The 15,000-nt window shown below is 35.9% G+C and overlaps 1 protein-coding gene across 3 annotated transcripts in view; it reads left to right on the top strand.

Annotated features, from left to right (window-relative positions):
* The window catches only part of ldb2b (LIM domain binding 2b), a 22,697-nt gene that overhangs the window by 1,373 nt on the left and 6,324 nt on the right, over positions 1-15,000 (top strand). For all 3 annotated transcript variants that reach the window (XM_083532570.1, XM_083532568.1, XM_083532569.1), the window contains exons 2-5: positions 2,717-2,819; positions 3,778-3,950; positions 12,825-12,947; positions 14,925-15,000. The exon at positions 14,925-15,000 is cut by the window's right edge and continues 8 nt beyond it. In XM_083532570.1, coding sequence (XP_083388696.1) covers positions 2,717-2,819; positions 3,778-3,950; positions 12,825-12,947; positions 14,925-15,000 — 475 coding nt within the window. The remainder of the gene's footprint in view (positions 1-2,716; positions 2,820-3,777; positions 3,951-12,824; positions 12,948-14,924) is intronic.

Genomic DNA, 15,000 nt, shown 5'->3' with positions numbered 1-15,000 from the left:
CTGGGATGAATATAGTGATCTGTCTATCTATCTCTCAACACCACGAGTGAGTTTATCATAGTTTTATATATCCTAACACAATTTTTTTAATTCAAAAATTATTTCTATATATTCATAGTGTAGGTGTTAATTCAACACTGTAAGAGTGAATTCAGCCGCACACATTATTTCTCCACTGTGGTACATTATTACTGCACTGCGATACTTTATTTAAAAACTCTGTGTTAAATAAACAATATATGCTCATTTTTTCACCGCTGCTTCTTCAAGTTGTTTAACAAAATCATTTTCAGCATCAGAAGCGTTAAGGCACCAGTGTATCCTGTAACTTTGTGCATAATTTAACACCACATAATTTCACATATTTTTAACTTGTAGACGTATGTACTGAATATTCCAACGTTGTAATTCTCGACGTAGAATAGTGTATATAAAGACAACATTGTAACTGTTTGCTCTGTGCTTGTTGTTTTAGGAGCAGAGGTGTGAATTCACCACAATTACTAATCATTCATCATCTCAGGGGTTAATTCAGCACTTTTACAGACGAATCGAAAGTGTGATCTTTCAGATCGGTGGGATTTGGATTTGATTCGATTCATCGTTTACTGAACAAGTGCTTATTTGGTACAGGAAGTGTTAAACCGTCACAGTTTACTGGAATGTTCATCAGCATAGGTCTTAATTCAAAGTTGGACAGAATTACCGAGCAAAGATTGTGCTCTGAGAATAAAGTCTAGAAAAGTTGGAGAAGTTACAACAAAGATCCTTCCTTACAGTTTCACTTGTCATTATGTTCTTGTATTTGTACATGTGGATTTAGTGTTTCAATTCAAACCCAGATCTTTTGTAAGGCTCAAGAATGGACACTGAGATGTTAATATGAAGAAATAAACACATACATTTGTGTTTGACTATATTTTTATCTTGAAATTGGAAGTATTTCTGGATCACAGTTTTGGTTACTTAAAAGTGTCTGGTCAGATTTGAACCTCATGAAAGAGGCAAGCAGATTACTGTCCCTTGTAGTAATTCATGACACAGTCTTAGTTCTCCACACATGTTACCAAAACAGTCCCAAAACATCAATGATTCATATTTCACTTTGGCTATCAGGAGTTTCTCTGTCTGTCCAGTCCTGACTTGTCACCAAGCCCCCTAATGGTGTTAATGACCAAAACATTTAGATCCTGACAACTTGTCAATGCAGATTACTGTCATATTGATACAGGTCAGGTTTTACTTTTAGTATGTGGTTCACTTCTACAAGTCTTCCAAACAGCTTGTTTAGCATTTAACAGATGATTTTAAATCCCATATGTACAATCCAAATCACAGTGTTTTGTAGAGCAGATACTGTTTGGTTGAAAAAAATTGTTAGAATTATGAGACTTATAGATTCAAATCACCGTTTCTACTACTGGAAACAATTTGAGTTTTATGTGTAATATAAACTATACATATTATAGTATTCATTAATTTGTGCTATTATTTTTTTTTAATGGTGCCAATGGTTCTGGATTGCACTGTATATGTTTATTATGTAATATAGGTGATTACTCAACACCTACCAGTTTTAGTACCACAGGTGTCCCTGGCAGCTGTAGGTGGTAATTTGGCACTGAATTTGTGAACTAAAGAGCGTGTGAAAAAATCTCTCATGTATGTTATGGTTGTACACTGTAACAGTTTACCGACGACTATACAGTGTTCATTCATATAATTCAATAATACAATAATTAATTTATCTGACTTTTCGGAATGTCTGTTCAATTAAGAGTTAGAGTTTATTTAGCCCCACAGGGGATACATTTTTCACAGTTCTCTTAGAGTCCAGGCTGCAAGTATTCGTTTAACGCTTTAACGCTGCACACAATAATATTTAACGTGTGAATAAATTCGGTGATGAATAATAAAATTCACACTGGTAACACTGAACAAAGGTTGTTTTAACTTGTGTGTTTGATGCAGAAGGTATAATAGTTTATAAACGTTTATAACGTTAATAATGTTTATAAACGTTTATTATACATACATGTATATAATATAACTATATTGTATAATATATTAATATTATATATTTATCTATGTTTATATATAAATATAAAATGAGTATTATATTAAAATGTATATAGTATATCTTTTTATTTAATATTACTTCATGTTCTGTAGTTGACTGTAGGCTTACCTTATGTGCTGCTGTGGCCCTGCATGGATTAAAATGGTTGGTGAGGGAAGCTTCTAGAATTCCTTTCGAATAAATTTTTTTTTTTTTTTTTGCCAAACCGACACGAGGAGACTATTTCTTTCCGATCTCTTCCTCTCTCTCTCATTCTCTCTCTCTCGCTCTCTCTTTCTCTCTCTCTCTCTCTCTCTCTCTCTCTCTCTCTCTCTTTCTCTTTACCCTGCTCTTTAGATCTGTGTTCAATTTTAATTGTAACTAAAATTTTTCTTTCTTTTTTTTTTTATTAAAATGAGCTGCATTCTTTTTTTATCCATCACAGTATATGACCATTATGTGTATTGTTAAACCACTACAGTATATAAAGTGAAATATAAATATAAATGAATGCAAGTAGATATGAAGTCATGGCTGATGCACAAAGTGGGGGTGATATGTAGGATGTAAGTTTTCTATGCAAAGAAAGGCATCTGTAGTCACTGTGGTAATATCAGGGTCATACATTCATTAGTTTGTATGTGTGTGTTTTCAAAGGATTGTGATATACTATGGTGGGACGCGTTTTGCACCGAGTTCTTCGAGGACGATGCGGCGTTAACGCTCTCCTTCTGTCTCGAGGATGGACCAAAGACATACAGTGAGTGTGATGTGTCCGGAAATTTGTTTTTAGATTAAAACTGATTGTGAATGCGGGTTCTGATGAAGGCGGATCAAACAGCTCTGCCCGGGTTAAAAGAGAGTCTCTGCCTCAAAAGTATTTTTTTTAATTGAAGAATTGCAGATGTTGCTTAATCGGCACTGTGATTCCAAACTGGAATAAAAAGCATCAACGAACAACAAGGCAAACAAAAGAGATGTTTACCAACACTGTCATCATCGTCATAATCCCTCAGGCACAGTGTCATTCACAAATTCCAGTGGGGGAAAGAGAAAGAGAGCGAAAGAGAGATGTGAGAAATAGACAAGAGAGAGGAAAGCAGGGGCAGGGATAGAGAGTGTGTGTGGGGGAATAGAGGAAAGATAGATAGATGGAGGGGGGTGAGCGTGTGGGGGTATGTGTGGTTGCGCGGGGGACTTAATTTCACTTTTACCACCCTCATTCCGAATGTACGGGGCAAGACTTGATTGGCAGGTACGAGGTGATTAAATAAACATGCTGCTTCAGACTTCACATGCGTCTCCTGGCATGACTGACAACCGCAGAGCTCTAAGTAGTGTGTGTGTGCGCGTGTGTGTGCGCACACAGTCTGCTGTTGGACTTGAAGCCCCAGCTTGATTCAGTAGACTGTTTATTTATCATTTTTTAAAAGGACTACCAGCTGAAGCTGAACAAATAATCATATATTTACATATACATATATTTACATCTGAAGATATGAATAGAATTTTCTACACTTTCTTCCGCAGTTTGTTAAATTCCTTCGAATCTATACTATTCTACATGGTTAGGATTTATAGACAATGTGTCAAGTGGCATCCCTAATCCTAGCCCCAAACTTCTTCCCCTCTCTCTCTTTATTCCTCTTCTCTCTCGCTCTCTCTCTCTCTCTCTCTCTCTCTCTCTCTCTCTCTCTTTCTCCCTGTCTTCCTCCCAGCAATCGGACGGGCACTGATCCCCCGTTTCTTCAGCACACTGTACGAAGGAGGAGTGTACGAGCTGTTTTTCGAGCTTAAGCACACAAAAGAGTCATTCAACAGCTCAGCCATCACTGTAGACTGCCACCAGTGCACCATGATAACCCAACATGGCAAGCCCACGTTCACAAAGGTATACACACAGACACACACACACACACACACACACACACACACACACACACACACACACACTGCACCTATACACACATATATGCACAAACGATCATCAGCAGCAACTCAGTTGTTGATACATAACTATATACAATTTCAGATCTTTTTTCTCTTTCACTTATATATTCACATATTCTTTTTGCTCACACACACAAACCCCTTGTTCTCTCATCATTACACTCACGCACACACACACACACACACACACACACACACACACACATACACATACACACACACACAAACACACACACACACACACACACATGCTGCACAGTGTGAGCAGTAATGTGTTCTTCCTCATTGTGAATTCAGGGCTGAGCTGCACAAAACAAAAAAGGAAAATATAGCTCCCCCTTTCTCTTCCCCCATCCACCTCTTGTTCCTTCTCTCTCTCTCTCTTTCTCTCTCTCTCTCTCTCTCTCTCTAGCTCTCTCGCGCTCTCTCTCTCTCTTTCTCTCTCTCACTCTCTTGCTCTCACTCTCACTCATAATCAGAATCTGCCTTCCGTCTCTCAGTTCCTTTTCCTCTTTAATTCTTAAAATGTGTTGAAAAAGTCTAATTATTGTTGCCAAATCACAAAAAATCTAATTAATACAATATTATACACTACAGTAATACCTATCCTAATATAAATAACTTTTCATAACCTACTGTGTACAGTCACATGGGATCAATCCATAGTGTGATAATTATGACACTATTATGGTCTATGGTATTTTGCTTGTAAGATCAGTTTAGATCTTTGAGAGGATGATGTCGAATGATGTTTATTGCTGCAGCTGCAGGACAGCTATAGACATTGATTTATTTTTACCACAGCACTTAAACATTTTCGATTATGATTATTATGATTGTTCAGACGGTTCATTAATTGCAGTTGTTTTTAAAAGGAGTTTTGGGTGTCAATCCAGATCACTGGTTCATAGAAATGCCCTTTTTAGTCATACGATTGGTTCGATTATAAAATGATTCACAGAGACCTAAATAACAAGCTCATTTTAGTAGATTAATTTAGAGGTACCAAAAGTTTTCCTTGGAAGGGCCGAAAAACAAACGTGATTGCGGCCATGGCCAAAAGTACATTTGCGTTATACTAAACTGTATTATATTAAGAATAAATTTGCCATGCTTCCCCTTATTTATGATTTGATATTTTCTAAGCATTACTCTGTAATCTGCTTAACTGCAGTTTAATAGATCAATAAAACTTTTAGGACAATGAAAACATTGAAACAATTCCATTTATAGTACAATAGAGTATAAAGCCTAATACAGCTATTGGGCTATAGGAAGTACAGTCATATGTTTGTAATGTCAGTCATGTCTCTAATAAAAGACATGAGAAGATTTTCTAAATAAATAAATAAAAAATAAATCAAAATCAAATTATAATTGGTAAATGGTGGGGGTGGACCCCCCACCAACACCACCCACCACCGCCCCCTTCATGTTTTGTATATATGGCATGGATGGTGAAATCAGAGGTCATCACAGGTCAGCATGGACCCTAGTCTGTAATTAGATGTACACATACATATATAATATAAAGAGTGAGCAAGATCACAATAGAGTTCCAATCCTGAAATTGTGATAATGTAGAGAGCCTTATTGGTCATGCTGCCTTTCCCCTGTCAATCATAGCAATATATTGTAGTATATGATGTCAGCACGTTGTAGAAGGCAGTAAGTTTTGAGCCAAAAAAGACAAAAGACACAGTGCTAATATGAGTTGCAAAATGTGATCACGCTAGTGATAACAGAAACAAATAGGTTTTGTTGATAAATTGTAGCTATAATTGGTTACAAATATCTTATATATTTTTTTATATATTTAAAAATATACATTAAAATTGTTTAATTATAATTGTTACTAAAATATTTTCAATGAAAATTGTTGCCAAACAATTTTGGTAAACTATTGTGGTAAAAAATTATATTTGATTACTTTAGGATGTTCAATTCAATTTGATTTTACAAATAATTTTTGTTTAGTTTCATGTAATGAATTGTAGCTGCAAAACAATGTGAACACTAACTGTGAGACAAGATTATTGTGAGACATACCGTTATTTGATACTAAAATACCGATTTATATTTGGAAATAACTGCTTACTTCAGCTTCAACATCCTAGCAATCCTAACAACGGCCTTAGGTAACCATCATCCTGAGGTAAACAATGTCTTGAGGTAAACACCATCCTGAGATAAACAACGTTCTGAGGTAAACAAAGTCCTGAAGTAAACTAGGTGTGACCCTGTAAGAGAGTTAAATAATCTTTTTTACTGTCATCTATCATCTATCATTTCTTGTATACCGTAAAATTGGCTATGGTCAAACATTCAGCATTTAGGAAGACATGCTAAATTTACTAAAAAGTCAAGTCAAGTCAAGTAGGCTTTATTGTCATTTCAACCATATACAGTGCAATACACAGTAAAAAAAAAAACAACGTTTCCCCAGGTCCATGATGCTACATAAATGAACAAAAGGAACACAAGGAACACATACCTACACATAACTCTAAACTAACAACACAAAGTGCACATGTGCAAAATTTAGTGCAAAAGGGGTAGGGATAAAAGACAAGAGACAACAAAGGAAAAACAGTAACACAGTAGCATCGACCAGTACAGTACAAAAGGTTGTGCAAAATGGATTGTCCGTATACAAAAAATAAATAACACATGTAAACATTTGTCTGGATGTAATCTTTTGGTATAACTAAAGTGTGCAAACAGCAGTTTGAGTAAACAGAGGTTTTTCTTTTCCCCGTTCATTGTCTGTGTGTTTATTTCAGTGTTTGTCCAGCTTAGTTCAGTTCCTTCATGTTGAGGAGTCTGATGGCTTGTTGGAAAAAACTGTTAAACAGTCAGGATGTGAGGGCCCGAATGCTTCTCTACCTCTTTCCAGACAACAGCAGAGTGAAGAGTGCGTGTTAGGGGTGTGTGTTATCAGCCACAACACTGGTGTCTTTACGGATGCAGCGCATGGTGTAAATGTCCATGATGGGAGTAAGAGAGACCAAGATGATCTTCTCAGCCATCCTCACTATCAGCTGTAGGGTCTTGCGATCCAAGATGGTAATAAAGCTACATATTGGTTTTAAAAAACATACAGTAGCCAGCCCTCTTTATGCGTTTTACAGAGTTTGTTCCATTTTCTTGTTCCATGTCCGTCTCTAAACGTTTGTTGTCTACAAATGTGTTGCGTTCTTTGTTGTTTATTATTTCCCACTGTTTAAGCAGTTTTGTATTTCTTAAACACTCGTTGGAAGACCAGCAGGGATCAAGGGTTTAGAGGGACAGCCATCTCATTAAGTTGTCTAGGGCCGAATGGCATGGCATAGATTAGGCATGACGTGCCCTAAAGTACTCCATTCTCTGAGGGGTCTGAGCTTCCAAAGATCGATCATCTTGGCTGTGTCCGTGACTTGCAGGGTCCATATTTGGCCAGGTTATTCTGTCAGGCACGTGCATGGAAGGACCCAAAATGCAGGACGCAAGCAAAGTTAAAAATAACAGTCTTTAATGAGATAGTGGGCAAAAAGTAAAGGCAACTGTCTGAAAACTTATGGACAGAAATTGGCCGACTTAACCAGGTCTGAAATAGACAGTCCATAATCCAAAAAAACAGCAAACAGAACAATGCAGGGCAGAACAAACCTGGCCCCCAGTCAATGTCTTTGGTTAAAAAAAACAAAAAATTGCCGCAGATCCGGAAGTGCCTGACACTTATTGCTTGTACTGATGTCTGAAACATCCCCTATTCCATGAGCCACTTTCAAAAAAATTTTTAAAGTATAAAAATGTACATTTCATTTACATTCACTCGACTCTACTACCGGAACACATTCAGCCTTATGAATTATTAGAAACATTTAAATATTGAGAAATGTTTAGCAGGAAGTTGCATCTTGCAAATTTCCCTATTTATTAAGTGATTAATTTTAAATATTTATTCCCTATTTTCATTTATAGTGTAACTTTGTCAGAGTTAAACAGAATCATAAGCAATTAAAATTTTTGTTTGTTTATTATGTTCTTATTTTCTCTTAAAATATCCAGTGAGTAGTAGCTATATTTGGAGGGTTTTATTAATTGTTAAATTAGATTTGGTGTACGATAAAGCTTATTTTGCTGTAAAGGCTAAATGACAGTTCAGTTGTGGACACCCACAACTTTACAGTTCAGATACTAATCAGTTTTGTGTATGTATATCTTTATTTCTTTTATTGTTATTATATATTTATAATTTTTTTTACTTCCAAATATCAATAGCAAATAAGGACACAGGTGATGTGGCAAGTTAGAGTCAGGAGTTTCTTTCATAATTGATTACTTTCAAAATGTTTTGCTTGCTGTTAAACTGATGATGAACTGTATGTTTGTGCAAAGTAGATACCACCAATGGAAATGTCGGTTCTAGCTTGAATGATGCCCTGGGTGAACCACACCATGACCCAACATCTTTACCATTGATTAGTTACAGCTTAGCTGCTTCAGCTACTGTCACTGGATGAGTAAAACATATTCTTATCAATGGCCTGTGGTTCCATGAAATTACGGAGTAAGAACAGGAGCTTTGAGGATGGATTTGGACTGTAGTTAATGTCAACAGTCTTCTACACATTTACATTACATTTGCTGCATTTAGTAGATGCCCTTATCCAGAGCGATGTCCACAAGTGTTTTGAGTCTCTAACAAAAGTACTTTTAGTCTCTACAAAAGTGCTTTGAGTCTCTACACTGACTCAGGACGATCGTTTATATGTAATAAATAGACATTCAGTGCCACCCAAATGAGGATGGGTTCCCTCTTAAATCTGGTTCCTCTCAATGTTTCTTCCATCTCGGGGAGTTTTTCCTTGCCACAGTCACCACCGGGTCACTCATCAGGGACAAACTTACACTTATAAAGAACAATCTTATTCATTTTTTATGACCACATTATCTGTGTATAGCTGTTTAGAGACAATGTTCATTGTTAAAAGCGCTATACAAATAAAAATAAATTGAGCAGTCCACAACATTGGACAAATTTCTGAGAGCTCCATTTCATATATATATATATATCACCCTAAATGCATTTATTCATTTATGAATAAGATTTATTAAACTCTCAGAACCAAGAACCATAAAACTCATTGGCTAATTGTAGCAATAAGATACATACAACCTTCTATATCTTTATAAAGTATGTCTTTTAAAATAGTCTTTTAAGCTGATCTGGACTTTGTAAGTAAAATAGTATGCACGCTACTCTTATTGGTGGATTGCTGCGTACTTGACCAGTTTTTATCCACACATAAATAAAAAGGAATGACTGATTTTGCAAAATGTAGTTGAGTAAAGAGTAAGATATTTGACTTGTAGTAAAGTTAAAGTAAAAGTTTCCCAAAAACGGAAATACGTGAGTAAAGTACAGATACAAGAGAAAACTACTTAAGTACCGTAACAAATTACATTTACCGTATTTTTCGGACTATAAGCCGCTACTTATTTCCTACGCTTTGAACCCCGAGGCTTAAACAACGAAGCGGCTAATTTATGAATTTTTCCTGGGTTTTTTCCGGTTTCACAAACTTCAAGCCAAAAAACTGAGCGACATAACATTAGACCAATGAAATTTCCGAATGGAAATGAAAAAAGCACCTCACCTGTGTTCTGAGCTGCATGGCTTCGGAAGAAAAACCTTCACCGGGTGATTTTTAAACGCACGACGATGCCAAAAGATAAACTCCCGAGAGAAATAGTTGTGAAAGGAAGGAGAAAGACAGTGAACAATGACTTACTTGGTAGGCTACTGTTTAGATACAAGCCGTTGTAGCGCGTTGAGTCTGGGTGAAGGGAGAGCTCGCTAACTCCAGTTACAACAGAAATCATATAAGCACAGACAGGTTTCCAAAACTCGTGCTTTTTTATTTTTCTTGCCAACAGCGTTAAGGGTTAGTCAAAGAAACTTAGAAATGAGCATCAGAAAATAATAAGGACATAATCCTCGTCTTAAACACACGCAGTAATACTGGAAAAATGCAGTGGCAGGCTATTCCCAAAATACCGCTATGCTCCTAAAGGAAGCGCAACATATTTCACCCGTTACACCGTGTGCAATGTGTCTTTAGTTAAAGCCTGTGTAAAGTACATTAGTGTAGACATGTTATGTTTATGTTAAAAATAAAAATATTTGTCAAATTCAGTGGGTGCGGCTTATATATGGGTGCGCTTTATAGTCCGGAAATTATGGTACTTTGTTACTGTCCACCACTGATATACAGTGGAACCTCGATACTCTATGTAACAAAATCAATCGTGAGGTTTTGACTCTCCTTTTGACTGTTCCTTTTTCAAGGGGAATTGTACATGTACTGTAAACTCAACAAAAATTGTGAAATACTTGTCGTAAATGTTGTATTTACTACTTTAAATTAATAATACAATAATAAAATGTTTTTCAAACATTTTTATGTAATTTATTAGTACAAACTTTGTTTTAAAATGTTACTCCGAACTCGCAAACTATATATATATATATATATATAGATATAGATATAGATATAGATATAGATATAGATATAGATATAGATAAATATATGCAGGTCAGGTATTTCTTATACCACTATATTTGATTCTTTCTTTCTTTCTTTTTTTCTTTCTTTCTTTCTTTCTTTCTTTCTTTCTTTCTTTCTTTCTTTCTTTCTTTCTTTCTTTCTTTCTTTCTTTCTTTCTTTCTCTAGAGGTTTAGGGGGAAATATCTGGGAAAGTACACAGAATTCTTTCTTTCTTTCTAACATAAAAATAACAAAAAACTATCTATCATTTGTTTGTACTTTCTTTGTTCTTTACTTAATTTTCTTTGTTTTCTTTTTTAATATTTATTTATTTAAGAATAAATTTTTAAAAATTGTTAAGTTATTTTTTTGTTGTTGCATCCACCAGTCTTAATTAAAAGAAACTCAAATTCACCTGCTATTAATATTTTTTTACTCTATATATCTCTATATTAATGTATCATATTCATTTAGCATTCTATGCTAATGCAAACTTCTGCATGGCAGATCTATATCCAACTTTGCTCTTTAGTGGACTGCTATTGGTGAATTAGATATTGATTTACAAAAAAAACCCCTTAGATTTGAGCTAATTGCACAAATACTTTTTTGTGTTTGAGTGTGTGTCTGTGTGCGTGTGCGTGTGCGCGCGCGTGTGTGTGTGTGTGTAGAAGCATTGATTAGAGTGCGTCTGCTGGGATTACATCCTGCCTGTTGCCATGCCAACCTCTCGGTTACCCACCGTTCCTCCGGCAACAGAATGTTGGGGTTCAGAGATCCAAATAGAGAAATTTCTCCTCTGAAATTGGCAGTTTAATGAGTAAATCATTTTTTCGCTGGATTTGAAGCACTGGCTCTCTGAACAGAAAACAATGTTGAGGATTTAAAGTGAGTAAGACATCTTAGTTACTGAAATCCAAGGATATCATTAAAGATCATCTGTGCATTAAAACATACAGAAACATTGGAGTATAATGCACAATTCTTAAGTATGTTTTACATTTTTTAAACCTATTTATACTTCTATTTTACTTATACCATATGTTATTAAGTATATACCTTTCAAGGCACTTCTTTGTCCTTTTTATTTTCTTTGTTTCCATCATACTTTTTGTGTTTTCCCAAAACTGCACACACTCTCCATCATTCTCCGTCATGTTAATGTTTTTCTTTTTCTTTTCTAGTTTTCCCTCTTTCTGACTAGTGTAAATAATAATATAATGCACATAGAGTACTGAACAGAAAGTGAATCCATTTTGAAAATTGATTGTGTGTTAATTGTAAACCTGGGTTTGAGTTTCACGTTGCGAATCTTAAAGTTTTCATAGGCTAATAACTCAACTTTCTTTGTATGCATGCACCTAGAATTGTAAATGTTCTAGGAATTACCAAACATGTTCTTTGCTCAGCTGATTTACATTGAGTGACACCCACAAAATGCCATTAAAGGCAAAGGTCACAGTGCACCGAAACAGGGTTCAATTGTTCAGTTAATTGTTCACTGCAGTACAACAGGTACAATAGATACTTATTAACCCTTCCGCTTTTTACAGGGTACCATTACTTTTTTAGCATTACAAATTTATTTGTCATAATTTATGGATTTTTGTTGTTGATTGATTTCTTTCAAATCCCTTTTATGAAATTTTATGAATGTTTTTAAATATTCATTATGTTTGGTTTATGTATTAAAATAAATGTTTATAAAATTATATACCGTATTTTTTCGGACTATAAGCCGCTACTTTTTTCCTACGCTTTGAACCCCGCGGCTTAAACAACGAAGCGGCTAATTTATTAATTTTTCCTGGGTTTTTCCCGGTTTCACAAACTTCAAGCCAAAAAACTGAACCCCATAACATTAGACCAAAGAAATTTCTGAACGTAAACAAAAAAACGCACCTCACCTGTGTTCTGAGCTGCACGGCATCGGGAGAAAAAAAGTTTTTTTTAAACGCACGACGATGCCAAAAGATAAACTCCCGAGAGTAATAGTTGTGAAAGGAAGGAGGAAGACAGCGAACAATGACTTTCTTGGTAGGCTACTGTTTAGATACAAGCCGTTGTGCGAGTCTGGGTTAAGGGAGAGCTCGAGTTGTAACTCCAGTTGAAACCTGCGGCTTATAGACAGGTGCGGCTTATTTATGTTAAAAATTAAAATATTTTTAAAATTCAGTGGGTGCGGCTTATATATTATATATATTTAGCATTTTGCAATTTATTAATGAACTGGTTTAATGTCTGTCTTACCATTTCATTTACCTCTATATTTGTTCCGCCAGGTATGCACAGAAGGCCGACTGATTTTGGTGTTTACCTTCGATGACCTCATGAGAATCAAGACGTGGCACTTCACCATCTCACACTACAATGAGCTCATTCCTCGCAGCATGCTGGCTGTTCATGTAAGTCAAACAAACAAATATTCACATGAATACCGTTTTTTGTCATGCAAACTAATTGGACACTTTTTTAGATCATATCTTTTTGTCCTGTATGATGGAGTCTATTACTGTTTAATTCTTGGTCAATAAATCAGATTTTCTTTGATACTCTGAATCTTCTTGTTTTGGCTGCTCCCGTTAGGGGGCGCCACAGCGGATCATCGGTCTCCATACTACCCTGTTTTCTACATCTGCCTGATTTAAACCAACTGCCTGCATGTCTTCCCTCACCACATCCATAAACCTTCTAATTGGCCTTCCTTTCTTCTCTTCCATCCTCAGTATTCTCTACCGATATACCCCATATCCCTCCTCTGCACACGTCCAAACCATCTCAATCTCGCCTTCCTCACCTTGTCTCCAAAACGTCCTACATGCCCTGTCCCTCTAATGAACTAGTTTCTAATCCTGTCCATCGTCGTCACACACTTTTACACTGGATGCCCTTCCTAACGCAACCCGCCCATTTATCTGGGCTTGGGATCAGGAATAAGAGAGCACTTGCTTGTGAAACTCTAATGGCTGGGTTCTTTGTTACTGTGAATCAAATATTGCTAATCAACAAAATCAGTTTATAAGATATTTTTTGATGCTTGGGGTCAAATATTGCTCAACTGAATGACAGGTTGGTCATGTAATTCAAATATTCATATGACTCCCATTCCCATTCACTGGTCTTCTTGTATTCTCCGAACCATCTGATCTTTTTATCCATAAATGCCAGAGTGTTTAAAATATATTTTAGTCTATTGCTGTTAGTGCACGTAATACGTTCCTTTTTATTTATTTGGTTATTTGTTGTGACCGTTGAAAGAAGTAGTAACCAGTCAATGACTATTTTTACAGTATAAAGAGGTTGGGTATAAGCGAGTTATCAGCAGGTGTGAATAGGCATGCTTTTGCAAATTCACACTGATTGGCTTCTTTAATTCTAACACAAAAAGGAGTGTGTTGTTTCCAATGTAGCAAACATTTTAAAAGTCAGTAACATACAGTTTTTACATTTATATTTTCATGATAGAAATAACTTTATTGGCTGACAGAACTTTGTGTTTATGTTTCTTTGTTTTACTGTGGGTTTTTTATTTTGGTTTGCATGTTTGCATGTATGGTGTCCTTGAAGGTGTGCAATTTTTTGTTATGAAAAAAGTTCCTAGTTTTTGATGGATTGCTGATGCATGGTTTATGTGTCTATTGTTATCTATTGGTATTTAAAGACTCCATGATTCATTCCCAACGTAATCTATACGATCCATTGATCAAATATCCTGAAGGACATTTGCATGTCATGTATCTTTCTGTACAAAGGTTTTTTTACTGCTTTATCAACTACAACTACTACTGAACTTTTAACTACCCATAATTAATTAGCCGCAGTGCATTGTTGATGTTTATTAAGTGATAACTTGATAAACATCAAAATATTTAATACAGTGTCTCATTAGTTCAATACATTATTAATTATGCTTATTTAATTTAACTTAGAGTAGTAGCCTAACTTAAAATAAGGGCTCCCAAGCGTGTTGCAAAGTAGCATTTAAAAGATTGCAATTTTTGTTCACCAACACTGCTCAGAATCTTGATATCCAATCTGATATTGACGTTGTCCAATCAGAGTAAATGGCCTAAATAAAGGGTAACCGTTATGTTGATGCTGATAACGTTAATTCAGAAGCCTGTGCTATGACAAAATTCCTCTGGGTTATTTTTATCAATCGAGGTAAACCTTCTAGTGGCGCTGTTGGGTTGTTGCCATAGCAACATCTCTATTAATGAATTAGAGACCTATCAGGCCGGAGTGGCGAGAGAATAGCAAACAGAATAAAAGGAGTGTGTGTGTGTGTGTGTGTGTGTGTGTGTGTGTGTGTGTGTGTGTGTGTGTGTGTGTGTGTGTGTGTGTGTGTGTGTGTGTGTGTGTGTGTGTGTGTTTTCCACAAGGCACAAGACCCTGGAGCTCTGGAGCAACTGTCCAAAAACATCAGCAGAGTGGGACTAACCAATCTCACGCTGAACT

This window comes from Silurus aristotelis (genome assembly GCF_946808225.1).
Source record: "Silurus aristotelis genome assembly, chromosome: 27".
In the NCBI taxonomy this organism is placed as follows: Eukaryota; Metazoa; Chordata; class Actinopteri; order Siluriformes; family Siluridae; genus Silurus; species Silurus aristotelis.
This window is presented reverse-complemented; position numbering and strand designations above follow the sequence as displayed.